General features: G+C 43.7%; 1 protein-coding gene across 3 annotated transcripts in view; it reads right to left on the bottom strand.

Moving 5' to 3' along the window:
• ATP9B (ATPase phospholipid transporting 9B (putative)) overlaps window positions 1-25,990 on the bottom strand; it is a 240,173-nt gene that overhangs the window by 61,692 nt on the left and 152,491 nt on the right. For all 3 annotated transcript variants that reach the window (XM_041739641.1, XM_041739643.1, XM_041739642.1), the window contains 2 exons: window positions 18,152-18,312; window positions 7,445-7,587 (listed from right to left, as the gene is read on the bottom strand). In XM_041739641.1, the coding sequence (XP_041595575.1) occupies window positions 7,445-7,587; window positions 18,152-18,312 (304 nt within the window). The remainder of the gene's footprint in view (window positions 1-7,444; window positions 7,588-18,151; window positions 18,313-25,990) is intronic.

Below are 25,990 nucleotides of genomic sequence, written 5' to 3'. Positions count from 1 at the left end.
TTTAGTTTAAAATAATTAAAAGAAAATGTAAGTCCAGATTTAAACTCTTCCTATCTCCTTGTGGGTTATGTTTATAAAGCTTTATACTGAGCTAGATCCTAAAAGTTCTTTATTCTGGTGCTTAACACAGCAAAAGAGAATGAAACAGAAAACAAATTTAGAGTAGCTTCTGAAAACTCCACAGTTTACAGAAACCCCGACCATTTAGGTCAATCTTACATTTAGGTCGCTGGTGTGGTGTGAGGCGGACGTCCTGCTCTCCCAGCCTGCCTGCCGATACCTCTGTTCCCAACACTGTTGACGCCACTCTGGCACCCCTGCATTTCCACAGGAATGTTAGGACCAGCTTGTCAGTTGGAAGGCAGCTGGAATGTTGAGAGGGATCTTGTAGAATCTGTCAATCAATCTGGGAAATCCTATTGCCATCTTAACACTATAAAGTACTGATTTTATTCTCTGATGCCATCGTAAATGGAATTCTGTTCTTAATCCTATTTTTGGATAATTTGTTGCTAGTATATCAAAATACAATTCATTTTTATATATTCATCTTGTATCTTAAACCTTACTAAACTCCTTTATCAATTCTAACAGATTTTTAGGGGATTCCTTAGGATTTTCTGCATAAAGACCAGTTTTACTCTCCTTTATAGCATGGATGCCTTTTTCTTCTTCTTGCCTAGCTCCCTTGGCTAGAACCCTGCTCATAGCAGCATTGTTCCTAACAGAAAAAGCAGAAACCACCCTAATGTCCTTCAGTTGACAGATAAATAAAATGTGGTTTATTCATACAATGGAATATTATCCCACAATAAAAAGCAATGGAGTAATGACACACGAGACAGTGCGGACAACCTGGGGAAAAAGCCACACACATAAACCACACGGTGTGTGCACCCATTCGTGGGAGACATCTGGCACAGACAGACCTACTGAGGCACAGGGCCCATCAGGGGTTGCGGGGCAGAGTGGGGGCAGGTGAGCAAGGGGCTGCAGTTCCCCAGGTGGCTTTGTGAGGGACAGAAACCTCCTCAGCTCTGCCTGCACCGGTGGTAGAGCAGCAGGTGTGCCCCATACTGGTGTGGCCTGCCCCAGCAGCCTGCTGGCCCAAACACTGCATCTGGTGCCATCGTCCCAGCTGCTAAGAAATCATGTTTTACAGAGGCTATAACGGACATTTTCAAACAAATGACTATTATTTCACCAAATGAACAATGAAATATCTGACTCTGATTTTGCCACTTGAATAAATACTGGGTTAGAGAAACTGGAGTATGTATGCAGACACTTCTCGATGTGAGCAGTGCATATTATCTCTTAACATACTGATGAATCCTGGAGTAGTTTTTTAAATTTCAGTGATGTTTTTATCTCAGAGTGGATCCTACAGAACATTAAACAGGAGAGTCAAGGCTAGTTTCTGACTTTCTATGCTCTCTTGTGCAGCAGGGACATTTAATGTGAACTCAGTCACTAAAAGAGTCAGGAATGCAAAATTGTTTTTCAAATTTTAAACAATTTTCATGACTTCAACCAGGTGACAGGTGGTATAGTCTCTGTTATCTGAATACAAGTATTAGCATGTCCCAAATCTGAAGCTTCATGACGGGGATGGGCTGACTCGGGTGGACAGATGCCCCCCAGGTTGCTGGGAAGCAACCTGGCCATTATGAGTACACCAGGGACAGAAAATGCCCTTTGACAAAAGTTGTGTTTGTGCTTCCTGAAAAACGAAAATGCTGTAGTTCCTTAATAAAGCAAAGTGCTTTGGAGTACAATGAGCAAAAGCAGGCAAAGAGGAAATCAATTTCTAAGAAAATCCTGGCACCCCTCTCACATCCATGGAGGGGAGACATCCTAGAGAAGCAGCTGCAAAGTAACACAGAGAACTCCACCTGCGGCAGACAGGGACAGGCCGCCACCCAGACCCAAGGATTTCCAGCGAAGGTTCTGGTTAGGGACCTGCCGTAAGTAATGATCATATGGGATCAATGGTGCCAAGAACACAAAGCCACTCAGATATTACAAAGAAGGAATGAGGAATGGAAACAACTTCTAAAGTGGCTAAGACTATTTTACCACACTGCAGAGTGTGGTAATATTCTTTAAAATATTTGACATTTAATTTGGAGTCACATATTATATTTGCTGTAAATGAAGCTTTCTCAGAAGATGGTGATTCCCGGTATGATACGCATCTGTTCAAACATTGCCGGTGCCAAATGTCTCAACCAGTGTGAATGGCCCAGCACACATGCAAGTGCACACATGAGTCCATCACCATACCAGCCCCACCTTGCAAGTGTGTTGGCACCGGATGCGCAAGCTGTCCTCCTCAGGCAGGAGAGGCTATACCCAGCTGGCCCTGGCCCACAGGACGGTAACACCCACCTCTAAATCTCTCCCATGAGGCTCATGCGTCATGCTCCGCCGCCCCTGCCCACCTTGGAAACAGAGCTTCCCACCGCAGAGGACATGGCCTTGGGAGCGGACGTGACCCTGCTGCAAAACACAGGGCAAGCGGGCTCATGAGTGCTAGAGCCACAGCATGTTCTGCCAACCTGTTGTGTCAGGGTGTGGTTTGGTAACGCTTTGTTCCACATGAACATAAAAATTCCCAACAAAGGAATTCGTGCCTTGCTCTTTATCAGGCTGCAGCCTGAGTTAAGTTTTAAAATTGATGAGTTCTCGGCAGCACTGCTCTCTAAGCAATGGCATTGTCAGAGCAGCCAGTGCAGAGAAGCAAGCTGCAGTGGACTCGGTACAAATGACCTATCCTGGCGTGCCAACACCGTTTGCTCATTTATCACGGCATGTCTACTGTTCCTGGTCAGTGTCAATACGCTCTGTATCCTGGCAGCTAACAGATGTCTGCTCTTGTCGAATGAATTACTTCATGTTTCACGCACTGCTGGCCACACATGTGTCACTATAGCAACATCATTAATTTCAGATCTTACCGGAAACGTGCACCCCAATCAAACCTAATTACACCACACTGCTTTCTCGTCCACAAGAAGGAAACTATAACGCAATCACGAGATACTTCATTTTCTGTTCTGCCGGGGCAAACGAGAGGCAGTGTGATAGACGCTTCTTGCCAGAAAGCTTATTGATGAGGCACAAGCCTGATCACAATCAGGCCAAGGACCACCTTATGATTATGTCAGCAGCAAAAGGCTCCTCACACAATAGCTCATTCTTCATCGTTTCAGCAGATGATGTTTGCAAACTGTCTCACACCCCAAATTCTTTACCCTTCTACCAATCCACTACCCTGTGAGACCCTCTGTGATGGTGGAAGTCAACATGGTGACTGACCAACTCTGGATGTACTGAGGGGGCAGTGAAGGATATGAATCATGCACGTGACAAAAGGAAGGAATAAAAGAGAGCATAGTCACTCCAGCTTCTGGAATACAACACTAACCAGTAGGCACCAGATATGCAGCTGCACCAGGACCCCCAGGCGGAGGGCGAGTGAGTGTGAGCGCACGTCTGCCACCACCTGCCACAAAACCTTCCTGGCTGACAACACATGGCTTTGCTTGGAAGGCTTGGGGGTCTGCCCAAGACCATGTGTTGTTAAGAGGTGAGGGATCAAGCCTCCATCTATGTGAGGAGCCAGTTTCTATAAAGTCAAAGTGAGGACAGCACTAAGTCCTACTATGTGCTTGCAGTGACGTGACAGCTACACAACTCGTCCTTGACGTTGTACACCTACGATTTGGTCAGTGTGGCCTATTCGAGCAGCCATAGCCACACTCCCTCCTCTGAGTGCTCCTGGGAGCCTGGCCTGAGCAGGGGCAGCCGTGAAGGGGAAGCAGTGGCAGATACCGTGCCTGTGGCCCCGCAACCCCAGGTCAGGCACGGGGCTACTGCAACGTGTGGCACACCACATGTGCTCCGTAAGTGCCATTTACGTTATTGAGAAAGGTTCTGAAAAAGTTCTAGACCAGAAATTTAAAAAAATACTAAAAATGTTTAAAACTCCATGCAGCTCCACCACTAGGAAGTAAGGATAGGAGGTCCCTCCAACAACCACTGCCACAAATAGGCCTTTTGGAAAATGAAATGCAGATTTTCTCTAATATATTTTATATAATTTTCTGTAATTCTTTTTAAGTCTCAGGAGCCCAGATTATTTATTTTTGCTTTGTAAAAGTCGCAAAGTGAGACATAGGGAAATGTGGTTTTACCTTTATGACTCTGAGCAAAACCACTCATCCTTATCCTAGATGTAACTCAGAATCCAAAGAAAAGAAGAGGAGCTACAGAAAGATGATCCCATTACTATTTAAAATGCAAAATGAAAAGTTAGCATTTTGAGGAGAAATAATGTCACAAATCCTTCTTCCCTTGCTGCTCTCCCACAGCCAGAGACACGGGGAGAGGAGAGAGAACCAGTTACTCCTCAAGCATACCCGCTGCCCTCTGGCTTATGCTTCCTATCTGTAAACGGAGCTGAACAAACAGGTCAGTGTGACCCTCAAGCACATTACATACAGACTGAAGGGGCCACGAGAGGACTTGTGGTGCAAACAGGATGGCCTAGACTACACCTGCATCCCCCTCGAGTCCAGGCCTCTAAAGGGGAGGTCCCAGACTTCTCCCGGCCCAACGTGAACCGTGACATCTGTCACTGCCGTACAAACAGTCCATGGGCTATATTGTACTCACAGTGGCTTTCTCTGAGTTATGCTCAGTTTGGTTTTGTTGTCTGAGATGACACAGTGAACATTCTCACACTGGTCTGCTGCAGACGCACATGTGTCCCCCCAGGTAACAGAGGCTGGAGGGACACCGCTGTGCGGAGGCTGCCAAGGCTTGTCCATTGGGACAGACGAGGGGTGCGCCGGGCACCACGCCTGCTGACAGTGCAGACAAGGTCCCGGGGCAGCGTGCGTCTCACAGGTGGGACTTCACATGGGGGACGATGATGTCAGTACCTCGCCACTCAGTCCTCATCACAAAGAACATGGGCCCATCCACTCAGCTCTTCCATCCACACAGGCTTTGTACGTTCTGCTTGAACTCATTTCTAATTATGTTACGTGTTTTGCTGCTACTCTACGTGGGCTTCTGGAAACTAAATGCCCCCAGTGTTGCAGGCATAGGGAGATGTAGTTTAATTCTGACCCTGAATTTAAAGATGTCCTTAAGCTCCCCTGTAATCCAACAGCCTTTCCTCAGGCTCCTCTGGGTTTCTCTGTAAACAGAATCTATGCCTGCACATGCTGGAAGCCAAGCGCCTGCTGCATTTACACATGACATCCAGGCACCAAGCGTGGGCAGGAGGGTGCGTTTCTTCTGCTGCTGCTGAGCAGCCTGACGGCCCCCCGGGCCTCCCCTCACATACCGTGTGCTGTAACCTCACGGTTTCTCCAGGACTCTCTCCTGTGGGGTCACTTCAGGAACCGTTTTGAGTTTGGGTTTGCTTCACTCCAGCTTCTCCAGCAAAATCATTCCACCTGTCCTTCCAGAAATACCCCAACTTCCGTGATGGCATGTCTGCTTATTTTACACATTGTTACAGGTTTATTCATTGAAATCTTTCCCTGTCAGCCCAACGAGGTCAGGAAGGGAGAAATCTGAGGGCATCTCTCAGCCTCCCTTCCCGAGCCTGAGCCCCTTGTTACGTCAGTGTTCTTTGGATAGTCCCCGATGGGCCACAATGACAAGCCCTGACCAAAATCAAATGCCATCGAGGTGTCCAGCTGGCTTAGTCGGTGGAGTGTGTGTGTGTGATGCTTGATCTTGGGGTTGTGGGTTTGGGCCCCACACTGGGGGGAGGGATGACCTAAATAAATTTAAAAACCACTTTAAACTTAAAAATTGAACAAAACAAAACACCACCAGCAACTGGATTTTGACAGAACTGCAGTAAAACTATCACTTCGTGGAGAAGGTGGGCTCTACGGAATCCTGTATCTTCACACTGGGGACCTCATGCTGGGGACCACAGTCTGCCCCTCCGTTCATCTGCATCTTCCTTTTCATTGCTGTTGGGTCTGATCATCCTCATGCACATCCCTCACTCCCCTCACGTTCATGCTCATGTGTCTCACCTTCGCTCGTGCTACGGTGAGCAGGGACCGCACTCCTAAGGCTACTCCACATGCTAGGAGCTATTTTGTTATCTCCATCTATGATGCGCCACTTCACTGATTCTTACTTTTAGCAGCTGATTCCTTGGTTCATTGTTTCATCTACAAATATCTGCTCCTTCTTTTGGTTGTACAGCTTATTTCTACTATGTGTCTTACAATAAGGAATAAAACACATTAGAGAATAGTGTTGATGGATTTCTTTTTTTCCTGATTGTGGTAAAGCTTTTCATAGTATGTTATTAAAAATGTTGAATTTTATTTGAGATATATTTTATAAGTTATACAAATATTCTTAGTTCTAGTTGACCAAGAATTACTAGGAAAATTTTTTTTAAGATGTATTTATTTTTAGAGAGACAGCACATGCATGTGAGTGAGGGAAAGGACAGAGGGAAAGAGAATCTCAAGCAGACTCTATGCTGAGTAAGCAGCCCAACCTGGGGCTCAATCTCATGACCTGAGATCATGGCCTGAGCCAAAACCAAGAGTTGGACGCTAAATCGACTAAACCACCTGGGTGTTCCAAGAATGACCAGGATTTTAAACCATGAATGAACAAATCACGGAGGGACTTTAGCCTGTTGATAGGACTTTCACTATAGCATTGGGTTCGATTTATCTTTTATTTAGTATCTTATGAATTGACAAGAATGCTTTGATGAAAAAAGTTAAAAATGAAATAAGAACAGATAGAATTTGGGGCATGGATGTGAGGGTGGGATAGTTGCTGGTAAGGCTCACTAGGAGAATGTTACTGTTAAAATACCAAATCCACGCACGTCTGGTTCTGTACGTCAACAGCTCAGGAGTACCATCCTGTAAGAAACAAGCTGCCGAAGAGGTGTAAGAAATACACCTAACACCTGACAAACAATGGTACGGCAGCAGAGAATTAAAAATATACAAACGTGTCATTTAAATCTCAAAGAATTTAACATGGGATCCCTGGGTGGCTCAGCGGTTTAGCGCCTGCCTTTGGCCCAGGGCGCGATCCTGGAGTTCCGGGATCGAGTCCCACGTCGGGCTCCCAGCATGGAGCCTGCTTCTCCCTCCTCTTGTGTCTTTGCCTCTGTCTGTCTCTCTCTCTCTCTAAGTCTATCATGAATAAATAAATAAATAAGTCTTTAAAAAAAAACAAAACAAAGAATTTAAAATTTTACTAATTCTAGTGATAGTGTGCTTATCCAGTTAGTTATGTGCCAGTGTTCAGGTGAAGTCTGGAAAATTCTAAATTTGAATGACTTCAATATTCACTATGCGCGTACACACCCAGGATCAGCCTGGACTGGATGGAAGCAAGCACACCAAAGGCAAACATGAACCAGCAGCAGTACCTGTTTTGTCAGTCAGCAAATACACCAGGCGCCCCAGCTCCTCTGGGATGGTGCTGGTCCGCACGACTGTGCCGGGGATGCTCTCATCCTTCATGATCATCCATCCGTACGCGGCTTTGCCCATGTCCAAGTTCACTCGCAAACTGCCAAATAAAACCCACCACAGTGGTTAGTTTGCTCCAAACCTATGCAATACCTTCATGCTTATGTTTTCCATACAGACTTATTATCTTGAACCTCACGATAATACCAGATTTCAGACTTTAAAATACATGAATCTGTTAACACTTAAGCCTAGAAACCTTTTTACGCCCCACGCCATGTTTGTAGAGGATACTAGAATGGGCTGCTCATGTGTGTAAGGGAATCATGCATATCTCCCTGGGAACAGATATTTGAAATGCATCATAATCTTCATCTACTCATTTTACAAGAACAAACAGAATACTTTTCCCGTGAGGATGACTGCTGGGACCCAACATATCCTAGAAGGAAGACTAGGCCCTGAGAATGCCAGGCTTCCGAGCCCAGGTGAGGACCCCCCGAAGGCCCAGGATGGTGGTGTGGCCTGAGGGGGACAGTGGCAGGAGGGGGGATCGGAGGTGGTGGGGGCCAGACCATGATGCAGAGCTTGGGTTTCATGGTCAGAGAGATGGTCAGTGCTTGTCGTCTCTAGTCCCTGGTCTAGGTGGAGCCAGAGCCTGAATGACGCTTCATAAACGGCTCCTCTGTTACCCAAGCTGCACTCAGCTACTTGCTGGGCTTAACGGATGGACTCATTCTGCTCATACCCTCGTTCATTATAGTCTGGCCTCACCCTGCTCTTGTTCATATTCAGACTTAGGATCATTCAGATATGCTTAAAACTCTAGAAAAAAATCTGCACCTAATTTGATTCTGTCAGGAAAACAGCAGATATAATGTATCAACACAATGTGGCGAAGCTGCTGACAATCAATCATTTTGACCAATATGGCAATTCATATGGATCTACCATCTACTAACAAATGTACACTTGAAAAGGAATGTGAAGGACTCAGAGTTAGTGAAGAGAGTCTAGTCTGTAAGTAAGTCAAAGAAAATTAAAATATTCATAATGGGCTATTTGTCCATAAAGCTCACATCTTAAAAACCCTAGGAACACTACTGGTCAGAAAGAAAAGTTTTAATTGCCAAGCACACAGCTTTCAAACAGTACCTCAATGTCTCTGGGCTACTTATGGTCCTGTTACCACCACAAGGCCAAGCAATCAGGGAGGGCAGACGCTGCAGGACAGCATGGGGACAGAACACAGCAGCCTCCCGGCCTCACGGGTGGCCTGGTCCCGGGATGGCAGGGGCACTGCGGAGAGAAGGCAGCCGGGCTATGAGGTCCGGAGCTACCAGGGGCACTGGGCACCCAACCTCTGTGTGCCCCTGGACCTCCTGTTAAACTCTGGGGCACAGACAACACTCTCTCTGTGGGGCTGTGGTGAGGCACCCAGGGGGCCGGTGCATGGAAGAGGCTCGAGAAGCCGCCGAGGAGCAGTGTCTGGGAAGGTGGGGGTGCCTGGGGCTGGAGGAAGGAAAAGCAACATCATGCTTTTGCTTGGGCTCGTCTGTGACAGGTACCAGCGATAGGACAGACCCCTGACCCAGGAGTGGACATGGGGCACAGGGCAGGTGGTGGCGCCCCACAGAGCTTGGTGTGCTGGCTCTGCGGGCCCAGAGACCCACATGGAGGAAGAACGTGACTTTCTTCTCTGTGTATCCTGGTCAAATTATTTTGGAAAGTGTCAGACTGCCTCAAGCAGCACAAGGCACGAGGAGCCCGTTGTCTGGCAGACTCCCCTCCAAGAGTGCGCAGGGGCTGCTGGGCTAGGGGCTGAGTGAGAGCCTGAGGAGCACCTGCTAGGCTCTTCCACGGTGTTCTCTTCAAATTGCGAGCACTTACATTTAATAAAACAACGTTATCGCCTCAGAGCTGTAAGGATTTGTTATTTCCTGAAATACTGTGTCACGATAAACACCCATGGGATGTTTTCGGGTGACTACAGGTACCATGAAGGCTGGTGAACAAGAGAATGTGGATAGTCTTTAGGTTAAAACAAAGCACAAGGCAAGTTCAGTTTACAAACAAAAGCTATCAAGAAAAATATATCTTCAACTAAGACTGTAATATCACATAGGAAGCAGAAGCTTCAGTTTATACACATTGTATATTTTGGTAAAATGTTAGTATATTTGCTTTTTAATGTTAAAAATCGCTAGAAGCTCAAACTTCAAACATGAATTTGACAGAGTATAATTAGCATCACTAAGCTTACTTTTTAGTAACGTAATTTGTAGAATTTTAAAATTTAGAACTCTGTTCGACTAGTAAAGTAGTTTATAGGAACATGACTTGTAAATAACCCATTAAGCCTATCATTTTGAGAATTACAGTTAAAGATTATAAGGTAATGGATACCAAATATATTTTAAGCTCATCTTATTGCTAACTGGCCAACTGTGATCCACTCCACCCACACTGAGTGGAAAAGCTGTGTGCCACTTTGGACGTTGAGTGAACAAGGCAGCAATAGTGACCCTCACTGTCACATGGACCCCGCGGAGCTCTAGGATGCCGTGAATGGAGGGCTCTCTCCTGACTCAGCAGCCCTGCCAGGCAGTCTGAGGACAGCAGCACGTGAGCCCTCGACACCTGTGAGACCTATTGCCGAGGTGTCACTGTGTGACAGGCCGCGGCCCCTGGAAGGGCTCAGTGGCACTCCTGCCTGCTTGAGGCTTCTGTTTAGATCTTAAACTGAGCAAAAGAAAAGTCTTTTTAACAAGAAGTTCTATCAAAAGTAGTCCTGTTAATTGTCATCTATGGGAAATAGCACAGATGCTGTTTTATCTGAAATTTCCCCCTGCATTTTTCATTTTGTGACATCCTCTACTTCTTTTGGGGGGTGCGGAGCCCTATGTGGGGCCGAACCGATGACCTCCAGATCAAGATCCATGCTGAAACCAAGAGTTGACGCCCAACTGACAGCAGGCCAGGCACCCCATCACCTCTGTACAACACACCATGGACGGCAAGGAGTGGCACCGAGATCCTCAGGGGCTGAACACTGCCAATGCTGCGCATGCTGAGGGTGACAGTCACATCCCCGCTAGGAGTCTGGACCCATATCTTAGGTTCAGACCAGTGTATTCGATCTCAGGGTCATCACAGATACCTTAACATGAAGACGGACAACAGAAGTAACAGCCCCATTTCCTTCTCTTCCAGTACCGGACAAAAGAGATCAAATGTACTCACATTTCTCCCTCTGGTGAAGGACAGGACCACCCTTCCAACCACCCCACAAGTGGCCACTAAGTCCAGGCTCCTTTTCCTTTGATTTCCCGTGCCATTCACCTTCCCAAATTCTCCAAACCCTGATTTCTACGCTCCATCAGGAAGAAACATGAATAACTGAATTTTGCAGGGTTGAGGTTAGGTGTGACTTGAATTGATTCTTAATTTCCAAATTTACTAGTTCCATGATCTTGGACAAATGACAAATCTGATTTTTTAAAAAGATTTATTTATTCATGAGACACACACACACACACAGGCAGAGACACAGGCAGAAGGCAAAGCAAGCTCCATGCAGGGAGCCTGATGTGGGACTCGATCCCGGGTCTCCAGGATCATGCCCTGGGCTGAAGGCAGCGCTAAACTGCTGAGCCACTTAGGCTGCCCCAAATCTGATCTTTTTGAGCCTCAGTAATAGTACATGTAAAATGCCACATATTCGCAAGGTCACCATGGGAAATGGCACTAATGCATAAAAGCAGGTTACTAAGTGGTTACTGGCACAGGTGATCACTGGCCTGAATAGTCAGAGAAGGTTTCATTTTAAATTCAATTAACTAACATATAATGTACCACTGGTTTCAGAGGATCGGTGATTCCTCAGTCTTATATCATACCCAGTGCTCATCATATCCTGTGCCCTCCTCCTTCATGCTTGTCACCCAGTGATTCTGTCCCCCACCTTCCACCCCCTCCAGTGACCCTCAGTTTGTTTCCTAGAGTTCAGAGTCTCTTACGGTTAGCCTTCTCTCTGTTTTTATCTTTAGTTTTCCTTCCTTTCTTCTATGTTCATCTGTTTTCTTTCTTAAAATCCGTATGAGTGAAATAATATAATTGTCTTTCTCTGACTTACTTCACTCAGCATAATACCCTCCAGTTCCATCCATGTCGATATAAATGGTATGATTTCATCGTTTGATGGCTAAGTGATATTCCATTGTCTATACAGACCACATCTTCTCTATCCATTCACCTGTCATCTGGGCTCTTTCCTTAGTTTGGCTCTTGTGGACAAGGCTGCTGTGAACATTGGGGTGTAGGGCCCCTTCAGATTACTACATCGTTATCTTTAGGGTAAACACCCAGTAGTGCAATGTTGGGTCATAGGTTAGTTCTATGTTCAACTTTCTGAGGAAACTTGGAGAAGGTTTTATAGAAAAGACCGGCCCTGAGCTAAAAGGGAATAAAAGGGTTGTGGGGGCAGGCAGCATGCCTGAGCTTCACTCAGGGAAGGCAGGTGGTCAGCAAGGCTCTAGAGCCTAGAAGGTACAGATGTACATAAGTGGAATGAAAGTAGACATACACCTAAATACACTAAGAGTCCACTGCCACACACACAAGAATAAACAAAATGTATAGTCTCGGGTCCTAAGAAATAGAAAATCTAGTAAGGTATGAAAGTAGTTTAAATTGGTACATGTAAAATTCTAAATCACATTACTAAACTTTTGAATGGGTGTGGGAAAACTGTAGATTTGAAATAAGTGTTTTAGGGAGAAATAAATGGAGCATCAGTGTTCCAGATAAACTGAACCAAAGAAAGCCTGGAGCTACAAGGAGAGTCAGACACTGTGTAAAAGGCAGCGGGACCCCAGCAGTGTGCCAGGACCTGGAGCCCTTGGAGCGCTCTGAGAATGCAGCCCTGCTCTGTGCCAGTTAGGAAGACATGGGCAAACTCAGGACGCTCTTCAGGGAGACTCATCCTCTTGCCTTCTATTCAGAATGATGTCGGCCCATCTCCTCAGCATCCAGAACAATCAAAATATTAATCACAGGGTCAGATATTGGGGTGAATGGCAACAAGGTAAGTCAGGACTTCCCCAACACTCAGAACTGTTTCAGCTGTTTTGTGCGGGCCCCTGTAAAATACTGCATGTGCTATGCAGCAGCTAGTGCTAAGAGGGCTGTGTGCGTGTACTTACACATACAGCATTCTCCACAGCAACAGGAAATACATGTATGAGGAATGAGCACAAATATTTTGTGTCAATATGTGAGAGGAATAAATATTCCTATTGGAGGATTAGCATTTCCTTCTGTTCATAAATAAAAGTATTAATTATGTGCAATTTGATACACCTTAAAATGAAGTGTCTCTGGTAGTCTAAGAAGAAAGAAATGGCAAAGGTATAGGAGACAAACCACCCCAAAGCAAGCAGGTGGTGACTATGTCAAAAAATTAATAAGAAAGCTAACCAGGCAAAAAGGACCACATGAAAAGGTTGAAGGTTTTCAAAGTTGAAAATGCTTTTCAAAGTTGGAAAAGCTGAGCTCAGCTCCCTACCCAAAGGTTGACAGTGACCATAGTGAAACCGGCAGAGGAGAGGAGGGCTGGAAGGAAGCACCTCACAGCACCCTCACTACTGTGCCCTATATGCACAGCGATCCGGGATGAGCACTTGCACAAGAGGCCACCCTGCCTTCAAGGACAGGTGAGGACACTGGGCCTTGTGAACCCTATGCTGTATACAATGCAGCCAGTGGTGGGTGCTTGGCAGGGCCAAGGAACTCTCAGTTTTCCTGAACTGGCTGAAATAAAGTATTCACTTTTTACTTGTATAATTAAGTATGCAGAACGTGAGTCCTGGGATCGAGTCCCACATCAGGCTCCCTGCAGGTAGCCTGCTTCTCTCTCTGCCTATGTCTCTGCCTCTCTCTCTCTGTCTCTCATGAATAAATAAAATCTAAAAATAAATAAATAAATAGCAAATGAGATAAATATATTTGCAATTATGAAAGAGCTACTCATTTTTATGTTAAAAGACAATACAAACTGCTTCAAGAAGATGAATGTAACAAGAGCCAGAAGGACAAAGACATGAAGAGTGAATTCAGATACTGGTGCAGTATTTTCAATACCAACTTTACCCCACGAAGGAACAGAAGGGGCCTCCTGAGGCCACAGCAAGAATGAGGTGGCCACTGAGGTAGGCTCAAGGCAAGAATGCAAACTCACAACCCCCCGACTCCAGAGCCTGAAAGCTCTACCTGCAAGTAGAGACTAATTCTCAGGGGCCAAAGATGACAATAGTGTTGTTTTATAACTTCTAACTTTGAAGTAGTTTTTAGTCTCAGAAGTAGTAGTAGTAGTGAATAAACAAATAAAATCTTAAGAAAAAAAAAAAAAGAGAGAGATGTCAGATTCACAGTCTGGAAGATATAATATTAAACACAAATGGCCAGTGAGAACAAGGGTGCTCTTGAAGAGCACGAGGAGGAAGGCCCTATTCTAGAAAACACTGACTCAGGATAAAGGTATATGGGTTCAGGTGAATTTGTTCTTTGCTCGGGAAAAGAAACCACTCCCAGGGTAAGAGCACAGACGACCCAAAGTGGCCTGTGAGTGTGGGCACCCTGGCGCACGACAGAAGAGTCCTAGGTCATTGGGGGACAGTCTTTCTTACAAGCAATGCTGAGACGATTGGAGTTGGAAAACAGTGATATGTGAAAATCCTGTTTTGCATTATTTAAAAACCCCACTGCTTCTAGCAGTCAAAAACAACCCTGCAACACTTTTAGAAGCTAACACAGGAGGATAGCTCCATCATCCAGGGCCCAGAAAGGCTTCTTACACAACATATGGAGAGTGATAACCAACAGCAAAAGACATTTATAAACTGGACTATGTAAAATTAATGTTTTTTTCATAACTTCACCAATAGCACAAACTCAAGCTACAGATGTTTTACTAGTAAAACGTGGACCTGAAAAGAACACCCAGATCACATGGGTAACTATGAACTGCTCAGTAGGTTAGGAGAGCTGGGGAATGTCTTCTGTGACCAGAGGCCCTGCTCTCTGGGCCTGTGGGTCAGGCCTGTGGCCTCAGCACGTTTGTAGGATTTGGGAAGTCCAGCGAGTTTTTCTCACAGCGAGTTGTTTCAACTTCCAGCCTGAGCCAGCAGTGCTTCTGCTGACACATTCTCACAAACTGTGGGTCTCCCATTGCATGTCACAGCGGTCCATACCACTTGACAAGAGGCCCCTATGCAGCTCTGTCCTGGATAACCCAAGCCCTCCAGGCTCTTACTGAGATGGGGGGAGCAAGTCCAGGAGTCACACACCTAATCTCTCCAGCAAAATGCTGCCCAGACACACCCTTCGGCTTTCTTTCCTAGGCATGCTTGCCAAACCTTCAAGTCTCTAATACTATCATCTTTGGCGATCTGAATAGGCTGCCAACTTCCCCCACCATCAACTGGTTTCCTATGTTGGAAACGCTCTTTTCCCCAGGCACTCCCCAAGCACGCTAAACAGAAAAGGAGGCCCTACAGAGATGTTAATGGAGATAGTTTCTAAGTTCTGAGGCAAACATACCCGTGTTACCTGACATTTTAGATACTGGGTTCTTACGGTGCAGCACGAGTGGTACCCTAAGCAGAGCTGGGTACTTACTCCTTCAGGCAGCTGGGTAGTACACAGAGGGCCAAATGAGGAAACCCCTGCTACCCCAGGGACACAGACCCCACCAACAGCAGCACCTTAGACCAGACGGCGCCCAAGTGCTTCTCAGAGGGGGCAGTCATCACTGCCGGTGTCATTTCACCTCTACTGCCCACATGCACCTTCTGACTCAGCACTGACAGGACAGCTTTCTGGACGATGTGCTGGACTATCACAGCACCCTGAAGCGTGTGGGCAGAAGAGGTACTGCAGAGACACGCACTGCGAGCGCCCGGCCTACCGGTATGTGTTTTGTTATGGTGACAGGAATAATGCAGGGAATATATGTCCATTTCAATTACATGAGTTAAACCTTGTAATATTTTCCTTGAAGGACACAGTAAATTATGTCAAGTGACTCAAAAATATTTTACTCTGTAAAGAAAAATTTCTATGATTTTAAGTTTATTAAATTTGAAAAGCCTCTGAACCCAACCTACCAAGCAGAAACAGACTAGACACAGAGGGCAAGCAGGTGGTTGCCCGGGGAAGGGGATTCACAGGTCAGTAAGCCTGCAGTAACTCTGCCCGGCAACCAACTAGGAGCATGTGCTAAGGTAGCGAGTCATCCAATTGTCAGGGTAGACACTGGGCACTAAAAGGAACAGTCAGCTGTCCATCCATTAAAAGCATGTTTTAGGTCAACAGAGGAAAAAGCACTTAACTTTCCACAACTGTGCACTTTGAAAAAAAAATTTTTTTAAACCTCCCCTTATTAAATTGAAAAGAACGTTTACCAAATACTAAGTGTTTATATCTTAAATGATATCTTAAATGATATAAATTCCTTGCAAAAGGAAAACAAACCTGGTTGAATCAAACATAAACACGAATTCCCTAAATTAGCATCATACATTTTTTAGATTTTATGGTTTTCATGCCTTCTCCTTAATCTGTATAACTGTATTCTGGAACTGTGGAAAACTAGGAAAAGCATTACGTTGAAGTTGGCGTGAGACATTATGGAGCTAAACAGGGATGCAGGTATAATTCTGCCTAGTAAGTCTCTCCACATTTGACTGAACATGTAAATATAAAACTACTGACTGAAAAACCAGAACAAGACAGACTTGCAGAAGATATAGAGAGAAAGGGAAGGGAGGCTTCAAATGCTAGTTTTGGGAAAAATACCCACTGCTGTGCTGCGTCTGGCAGTGAACTAACTCTGTGTCATATTACTGTAAGAGTGAGAAAACTAGCGATGGAGACTCATCACATTTGTAAACTTCTTTCCTTCAGGGCCCCTCTTTCCACATACTTCCATTGAGGATATCATATGTGCTGTGCACCACTCAGGGAACTGCAGGAGTGGTGGTAAATCAACAAGGCAGCAACTGACCCAAGGCCCTCTCTGTTGGGTCCCATGATGTCTGCCTGCAGCACTGGGCAACATCCCCAGTGCAGGTCAGGATGTGTGCATCCATACCAGAGACTGCCTGCAGGGCCATCCCAGTGGAATGGGTCAGTTCTGGGATGATGATAAATAGCTATATTCTGCCTATTACCACTTACCCAGGGAGTTTCTGGGAACAAAGATCTGTCTGTCCCTAGTGCCCGCTGCTGGCACCCGGTATGTGTCCATGTGGTGATGAGGCCGCTGCCTGACAGCTGGACAGACCATCTGCACACTCACAGCTCCTCAGAACAGGGTCTGCTCAGTAAGGGTGTGAGGGCCCTAGGACACACCCTGCACTGTTTTAGGCACTGGGTCAAACAAGGTCCCTCACACCTCATGGAGCGTGGTGAGCACAGAGCACCAGAAAACAAGTAAGACAAGCATCAGGACTAGTGGAGATGGCAGCAGGATTCAAACAGGGTGACATGATACCAAGTGACTGGTTGGCAGTGAGCACTAAGCATTCATGCGGCGCACATGGCTGAGAAGGGCCAGCCTGGCATGTGGTGTGGCGGTGGAGAGGAGACATATGGAGCTGGGAGGCAGGCTGGCCACATCAGGTAGGACACTGAGGTGATCAAGGGTTGAGTGTCTACTGAGGCAGGAGCTCCAGTTACATCAGGAACAGTCGCAAATGCATAAGACTGCGTGTTCTCAGAGGAGTGGAGACAGGCTCCCCATCTCAAACAGCAAGTGGGGCTGGTTGGGCTCGAGTGGACTGTGCACAGGATGCAGTCATGGATGCAGGCCCTGCCTTCGTGATGTATGCAAGTGAAAGAGACCCCACTTTTAGACAAACTTTTGGAGAAAGCTGGTCTGTAAAGATATGCCTTTCCTTTCAAAATGCTTATTACATCCTTGGTGCATGAGTGTTCTATTCTATTCTACTCCGTTCAGGGTTACAGAAGATGGTCATTCTAGCTTCATGATTTATGAATGATTTATTAGGTCTTCATTGCTCATTCATGTAAAAATTTTCAATCATATATATGAAGCATTTTTTAAAAATAAACTTTGTGGAAATATTTCAGAATGTACTTATACTGTAAGTATTAGTAAATTAAACTCAGTAGACATCTAATATTAACTATTTATATCCCAATCTCATGTTAAATGGGTTATCATTTTGAAAAATTGTTCATATTAAAAAGACTGTCTTACTCAATATTTTATCTCACTTGACAGATATATTAGATGGTTTCTGAAATACAACTTCGTGACACATACAGATTCAAGGGTACTGGAAATAAAGTCTATCAGCAGTAAACAAAACTATGTTTCATCAAGAAATATCTCCCAATTCTTGAATATTATATTATCAAAACATTCATATAACGAAAAGTGTCAGATTTCTAGATTATTCTAACAAAACTGACTTAGCCCCCACAAAATATTTTCTAAGCATTCCTTAAAATTCATCAGAGTTCCTGGCTCCTTTCTCTTTATTTGCAGATAACTTCTTCCAGACTAAGAAAAATAAAATTTCAGTAAACTCATACTCAATGAAACCAGTTAGTTGTTTTATCTTAATTCTTAAACTTACCTGATGGGAATGATATAGGAAAAGAGAAGGAGGAACCGAAACAGGTTGCGGTACCATGGACCTACAAATCCTTGTAAGGTTACCATAACAACCGAGAGAGCTACTAAAGCCACAAACAGTGCTTTGGTCAGTTGATTGAGCTCAAGATCCAACAAACCAACCTGAAAGAAAAACAAAAACATGACCATAATGTCCCTAATATTACAAATCTGAAATATATGATAGTGATGAATGACATCCTTAAGTTTCCTCTTGTACTGACCTGAACTCTAAAGAAATACAAAACAATTATTAACTTTACTTGTCTCCTGAAAAGCCTCTTAGTGATTAAAGCAGAATTTCTGAAAGGGAATCACAATCCCCAGAGAATTCCAGAAATAATTTACAAAGACATGAGTCCACAGTATCCAAGCACAAAACACCCAGATCCTTTCTCAGGCTGAAGATGCTACGACAGGCGACTGGGGCAGAGGGGGCACGGGATGGGGCGCAAGGACACCAGAGGTTTACTGAGTCCGTGGAGAGTGGACGTGTGTGTCCCTCTGCACATGCTATACCAGCTGATGTGTAAGTCCACTCCCACACAAGGGTTTTACGTTCAGAGAGAGGCCCCCAGGAACAGGACGGTGCCTGTCATGCCCATCTGCCAGGAATGACTCTGAAAACACCTTTTCTGAATTAAGCACAAAAGCAACAGACAAGGTAGTAAGCTTGAATGAATACCTTTATTAACTTGCATAAATCCTACACTTTAGGTTCTCCCAGTAAGGTACACAACCTCAAATTCATTCTGTGGATCGTGTCCTAGGTGAGCAAAACGTGAGGGGAAGTTATATCCATGGGAATGAACTCATTTTGGGGTGCATTCTGTGTGGGATCTTGGAAACAGCGATAGTGTTCATTCCTCAAATCAGAAGTGCACAACTTTGATCTTGAGCTCTGGTGGCCTGCACGCTGCCTTTCCTGGCTAAGTCGGTTGGTTGAAGGAACACAGTGTGGTACATAGCACACACACACACACAGTGAAGGAACACAGCATGTGGGTGGACACAGGGGTGGGGTCTTCAACTTTGCCAAAAAAGGCTTCCCAAGCACACAGAGGGAGAGGTGAGGTCATGTAGCAATGACATTTCCTTGGGAATTCAAATGTAGGCTAATTTGAATGCTGGTTCAGCTACCTGACCTAGGGCAGACAGCAAACCCATTTTCTTATCTGCAACAAAATGGGGTTAGAAAAGTGCCTCCAGGGCGCGTAGTGGCTCCGTAGGTGAAGCGTCTGCCTTCATCTCAGGTCATGGTCTCAGGGTCCTGGGGATGGACCCCGCTTCTCCCTCTCCTTCTGCCTCACCTCCTTTCTCTGTCAAATAAATACATACAATCTTCAAGGAAAAAAGGAAAAAAGTGCCCCCATAACAAGACTCAGGGGGTTAAAGGAGATGAAGCACAGCTCCTGGTACCAAGCAAGCCACATGCACGATTTGCTGTTCTTGTTACCAGTGACATCCCACAATGAGATCTGAATCCGTGCTTCCCACTTCTGTGGGCTTGTCCTTACCCTGGCTGCCCTTCACTCCCAAGCTGGGGCTGGCTCCCTGCCTGCTGACCTGGTGGGCGCCTTTTGGGACCTGCAGAACCCATGGTCACCCTTGGGGACTGCCAGTCGCAGCCCAGCAGGTGCCCAACACCCTGCCTGCTCCTCACACATGGGACCCGGACAGATAAACCCAGACGAGACCCTAAGCTCGCCTCCACCAAGCTCCTCCTCAATCTGCTACAAATTGTGAAAGAGAATAATTTAAAAAGTGGTTGCCATGACTTTGGTAAAATAAATGAGATGCTACTTTGAGAATTACTAAGCTAATAATACGTGGTTTACTTTTTAGTGCCTTTTGAAAATTCCTAATTTTGGCCAAAACAAGGTTAGCTTTTCCGTCTCAGTATTTAGTTTCCATCTAATTGTGATTAATATCTGGCAAAAATCCGCATGGGAACATCAGAACCTGTAGTCAGAAAAAACCCACAGAACTGTCAGTTCACTTAAGTGCAGCTATGAAGAAAATTCACTCATTAAACAAGTAAATGTCAATGTCTACTGAATTTTCTGCTACAGTGTGAGGTTATGAAAAATGAGTCAACGCTGAGATTTTACCTGCAGAAAACAGCCAGTCTAGTTGAAAAAATAGCTGAACACCAGTGACAAAATTATAAAACACCAAGTTTTCTTGTTTAACCCAGCTTGTAGGTAAGTCACATTCCTTCACTGGTGCTGTTGCTGCTGCTGCCAGACGCCGGTTGCCACACCATGGCCTTAAAGAACAGCCTAGAGTCATGGGAACCACAGAAGCCACAAGCTCTGACATTTGCCTAGAGCTTGGCTCCTACCTGCTCACCTGCCCGGACACTGCAGGGACCAAGAAGGCTCCGCCCCTGCCCACCCCGTGGCCCCAGGGCAGGAGGTCAGAGCCCTGGACCTCAGTCCAGACCAGAACATTCACACCCTGCACAACCTCATCACTGAGACTTTAGGTCACACCCTGCTTGCTCTCAGCTGCGTCCCCGACACCCACTCAAGTTTGCAGGGGGCCGCAGGTGCCTTCGGTCCTGCACCAGGGGTCACCTCTGGGCCAGGGGTCACGGCGCTGCTCCCCGCTCTCCCCCAAACCACAAGCAGGCCGCACTGGAGCCCTGGCTGGCTTCTGGAAAGTTCGGCAGGGATGCCCGTTCAGGGCTGCACTTCCTTTGAGAAGCGGGCAGCTGAAGAGCCCGGCGCCGGATTTATCAAGTGCATTTAAAGAGCAGCACAAGGAGGACAAATATCTTGCAATTTCCGCTACTTCAACTACTACATAGTTTATGCTTGAATTATTGAGAAAAATAGGTTTTTGGATTAGAATGAAGAAAAATGAAGCCGAGGAAGTAGAGCATGTTTCAAAGCACAGACCCTTCTGCTGTGACAAAGGAGGACTGAGTGTCAGGCCTCGCTGAGGGTCAGATGAAGTCATTATTCATTCAGTCAGGGAAAAAAGACTCAATTACCTCAACCTAAAGATGCTATCAATGAATGCAAAGTGCATATTTTACTCTATTCATCCAAATCCCATTAAAAAGTGAAAGGAATGATTTAATCTGGCCTTGCAGAGTTGGTCTTTTTTCTGTAATAAAATAAAGAATCACTGTCTTGCAAAATGCAAAGCACTACCTCACACTCTCTCTGCATCCCAGCAGTGAAAAACTGTAAAAGCTGCAACAGAACAGTCAGAAAGGAATACAAAGTTTCCTTTGAAAAAAATGCCACATATTGGACCGAAATGAAAAGCAGCCCACTGCACACTGAGAGGCAGATAACTGGAAGTATTAATACCTTTCTGCCTGAGGAGGCAGCCCAGCAGGGGCTGTCCTCCCACACCCTTGGGACCCAAAGGGAAGGGTCATCACTTTCAACATATAAGTTTACAGAGTAAAATACAACTTTTGGTAATGGGTTGTTCCTTGCATTCTTTCAGGTAGCCTTTGTGGAACTATGATGATTCTTCCTGGAAAATAACTGCAACTGCACTATAATATATAGTATGATCTAAAAAAATTTCTTTTATCTACTCTAACAAAGTCTACTTTTAGTTAACAATTAATATTTTTACACTCATTTCTCTAAAACACTTAAAAAGTTTCTTCAACTCACTTAAAATGCAATCTGGACTCTTAAAAACAATATTCAGTAGAATAACTAGTTAACTTGTAAACTTACAGGTTTTATAAAGCAGATGGTAGCTTCACTTTAAATGTGAATCTCTGCTTTCTTTAAAAATTTTCTTGAAACACCTGAACAAGCCAAATACCTTTTGCTATGACTATAAAACCCTTCCACCCATAAAATGTATTATTAATCACTCAAAGTAATTATGACTGTAAAAGAAAAGGTAAATTAAGTACACTAGCAAGCAATTTTCAACATTTATTGTAATTTCTTATATTAGTAAGGCAAATTTTTTTCTACTTGTCATAATATTTGTTTTATCTGAAACAACTGTGATAACAAAATTAAATACGCTACTGGAAATTTTAATCTCCAAGGGAAAATTTGTGCATAATGCCTAAGACACCACAATGGTTCTGCAAAGGGGCTGTTCTAGGATAATGAACACAATAATTGCCTGTATAATCTAAAATGCTACTAATGGCAACGATCACAAATCCATTTAGCTCCTCTTTAATTTATGTACCAAGTTTTAAATAGCTAATGGTTCTCAGTAAAATAATGGTTTATACCAACAATAATGGGTAAATACGGTATTCTCCTGCTTAATCAAGAGAAGATCAGTCAGGTTTTTGTAAATGGACGAATGAGGGCCAACCTTATCTCGGAGACGCAGCGCCATCCCATCCATCTCAAAGTTAAACCCTTATCGTGCTACTAGGTCCCTAAGAAGTCAATGTACACCCCAAACTGGAACAAAGGTCTCATGCTACACAAACTTAGTAAAAGACAAGATAGCAGGCCTCGTCATCAGTAAGTGCTGACCATGGTATGATCCTTGGATTAGCATGATGTGAACATCAAAATGCTTTTATCATTCTTTCAAAACTCACATTTAACTTATTTGCTACACAGAAGTATTTGAGAATAGCAAAACAATAAGATGTGAAATGTCAAAAAGCCAACATAAACTCTTGCAAAAAGCTAAATATTATTTTAATTTGTCTCATAATTATCCCTGTACATGTATCACATTTTGAAAAACAGAAAAGCCTCTAATCTAATACCATAATAGCTAATTTACTCAAGAAGACTCTACACAGGCAGAAGTATGTACAGCTTTATACATGAGAGATTACTTAGCAGAAAAAATAACGTTGTAAACATTGTTTTATTTCTTAGCAGCTTAACTACTCTTGGATTAGCCCATCAGTTTCTTATCATCCAGAATTTGGATCTACATACATAACTGATACAGGGCTGCACTTTAACCTAACTGAAATTCCTAGAAAAAGCACATCCTTTTAAGTATCTTTGAAACAAATCAGCCCTATATTTTCCACTTTTAGTACAATCTTAAAAAACAATAAAAAATAAGTAATCTTCAGACCTTCATTTGTACTTAATATTTCAAATAATTGAAAATCATATACTAAATCTAACTCCTAATCTTATAGCAATAACTTTTTCCATTTTGGAGTTTAAAAGTATTAGTTTTTAAAAAGTGATGCTATATAGCCTTTTATTCTTTTTTCAAGTCTGTTTATTTACTCATCTTTGGACATGAACTACTAAGTCTTAAGTGTCTGCTGCACACACAGGCTGGCTACGCACTGCAGACATGTCTGAGCTATTATTGCTTATCGCCTCAGTGATCTGCGAAATAAGCAGCGTTTCTCTGAGCCATTTTAGTCTATTGGCTCAATAATCTGTGCTTTAAAAGCTCCCTAAGTATGTATCAGTACGACAATTCTTAATGTTACAATATATCACCTTAATTTTTAAAAATCAAAATGTATATTTACACAATACACATTTTAAAGTCGGTTGCAAGAGAATATTTCATATCCTACATTTTTACCTACCAACAAATTTGTCTGACTCTTCTATATTCAGCAATGCAGTTTGCTCCCCGTGCTTACTATAGTTGTTACATAAGATGGTTTTCCTTGCATGTTGAACATTTAAAAAGAAAATGGGGTTGTTATATTTTTCAAACAACAAAAAAAGTACTAGTGTGAGAAGAGCTATTCAGCAAGGATATAAAACCACTTTGCATATCAATAGAAGAAACTTAGAAGACAGGAGACTCAAGGTAAAATCCTAAATGAGCCTGGTTTACACAAACTTGGGACTGATCCTACATTGTCAGACCACTTGTCAGCTGGCCTACAATAAACATGCAGTAAAAGGTGAAACCATTCCTAAAATCTGCAAACATATTACCTTCTAAGTCTGAAGGGGCTCCGTAGTGTAGAATGAAGCTGTTTTGTCAAACTGCTCACCCACCCTGTGGATCATTTGAGAAATTTCAATATTGGCTTTAGTATTTTGGACATGACACACAGCCACAGGATACTTTTTATAACTGATGAAAATGCCAGAAAATTGCAGATTGTCCAGGAACAGATGTGTATACACGAGCACATATCTGATTTGTTTTTGCAAAATGCAGGGTTACTTTATGTCACAAAGGACAATTAGGTCATGTCTGTGAAAGTCTGACAGGTTCCTCTATCATATTAGAACCTTTATTAAAGTATAACCAATATATAAGAAGTCATCAAATTTATTTATTTTATTATTTTTTAAAGATTTATTTATTTATTCATTCAGAGAGAGTGAGAGAGAGGCACAGACACAGGCAGAGGGAGAAGCAGGCCCCATGCAGGAAGCCCGATGCGGGACTCGATCCCGGGTCTCCAGGATCACACCCCAGGCTGCAGGCGGCGCTAAACCACTGCACCACTGGGGCTGCCCAGAAGTCATCAAATTTAAAGCAATGTAATAGCTTCAAAAAATTTGTAAGTTTAATTTTTAACATTATAAATTATTTCAAATACTCTTATATACAACCTTTAACACATCAATGCCATATTTAAGACAAAAATGAGTATGTACAAACATGGAAACTGCAAACTATTTGGAAATTTAATGTGTACTCTATGTACACAAGGTACATTAAAATCAGGCACTGAATATTAAATAAACCCCATAATTTTCTAATATATAGTACTCCTAATTTTATTTTACAATAATCCAAACGATTTATTTGAGAACTGGGGACGTGAGAAGACTAAAATGTACATCCCAGCACTTTACTGAATATAGCTCGTGTGCACTGCTGTCATGATTCCTGTTAATATCTTGTGGCTGTGTTTACACTAAGATTCCTAGCTGCAAGAGACAGCAAAAGCAAAGGGGTGGCATGTTGTAGTTGAGACAGCAGAGGGTGCTCACGTTTGATGCTTTTCCCTGAATCCTGAAAGCCTGCTGTTTGAATGCAGAACTTCGATCTCAAATTCAGCCAATTCAGTATACTGAATACACAGTACGTTTGTATATGTAGATATAACTTTTTTGCCAAAAAGGGTTACCCTAAGCATCTGTTTTTGCCCTGCAGAATTCAAGACAGAATTGATAGACTTTAACATGCTGGACTGTGCACACGAGGGAATTTCCTGAATAAAAAGGTACTGTTCTGGAAGGAATCATGCTCAGAGATCTGACATCCAGAACACATTCAGAATACTGCAGGGAATCAGCACAGTATGAGGGTACTAAGGCTTCTGAAGATTTAGACCTAGAAACAACTTCCATTGATGGTTTCAAGATCCTACATATATTTCCCTTATTTTTGTCCTAACAGTGTAAGAAGCTATCAATTTTAAATGGTTTTACCAAGATTACTCACCAATTTAAAATAATTACTTCAATAACCTACACTCTTTACTGACATCAGAAACCTTAACATTCAACCTCATTCATGTAAGTCCAAGTCAGGCATTTGGATTTCAATGTGATTCAACAAGCAGTTGATTTTGGCAATTTTGTATTTAACAGACATTTTACAAATAGCATTCACTTGCTCTCCAATCCTTTGTATCTACAAACACAACACCCAGTGTTTGAGGCCCAGCAATGCGGTCATTGTGCTTCCACGACAAACCCTGAGAGGCACAGGTACTAGAAGTGCTTCGTGCCCAGGGGCTTTGCCGGCGGTACACCCCGACACTCTTGGGATTTCTTTATTTCCCAGCAACATAAAAATCAGGTTTTTCTAATAATTAACTCTAAAAAAACTCCCAAAAAACCTCTACTCTTAAAGAAAGGCTTTTATTAGGACTCTTAAGAATTGAAGGGGC

Source organism: Vulpes lagopus, chromosome 24, assembly GCF_018345385.1.
Source record: "Vulpes lagopus strain Blue_001 chromosome 24, ASM1834538v1, whole genome shotgun sequence".
NCBI classification, from domain to species: Eukaryota; Metazoa; Chordata; class Mammalia; order Carnivora; family Canidae; genus Vulpes; species Vulpes lagopus.
This window is presented reverse-complemented; position numbering and strand designations above follow the sequence as displayed.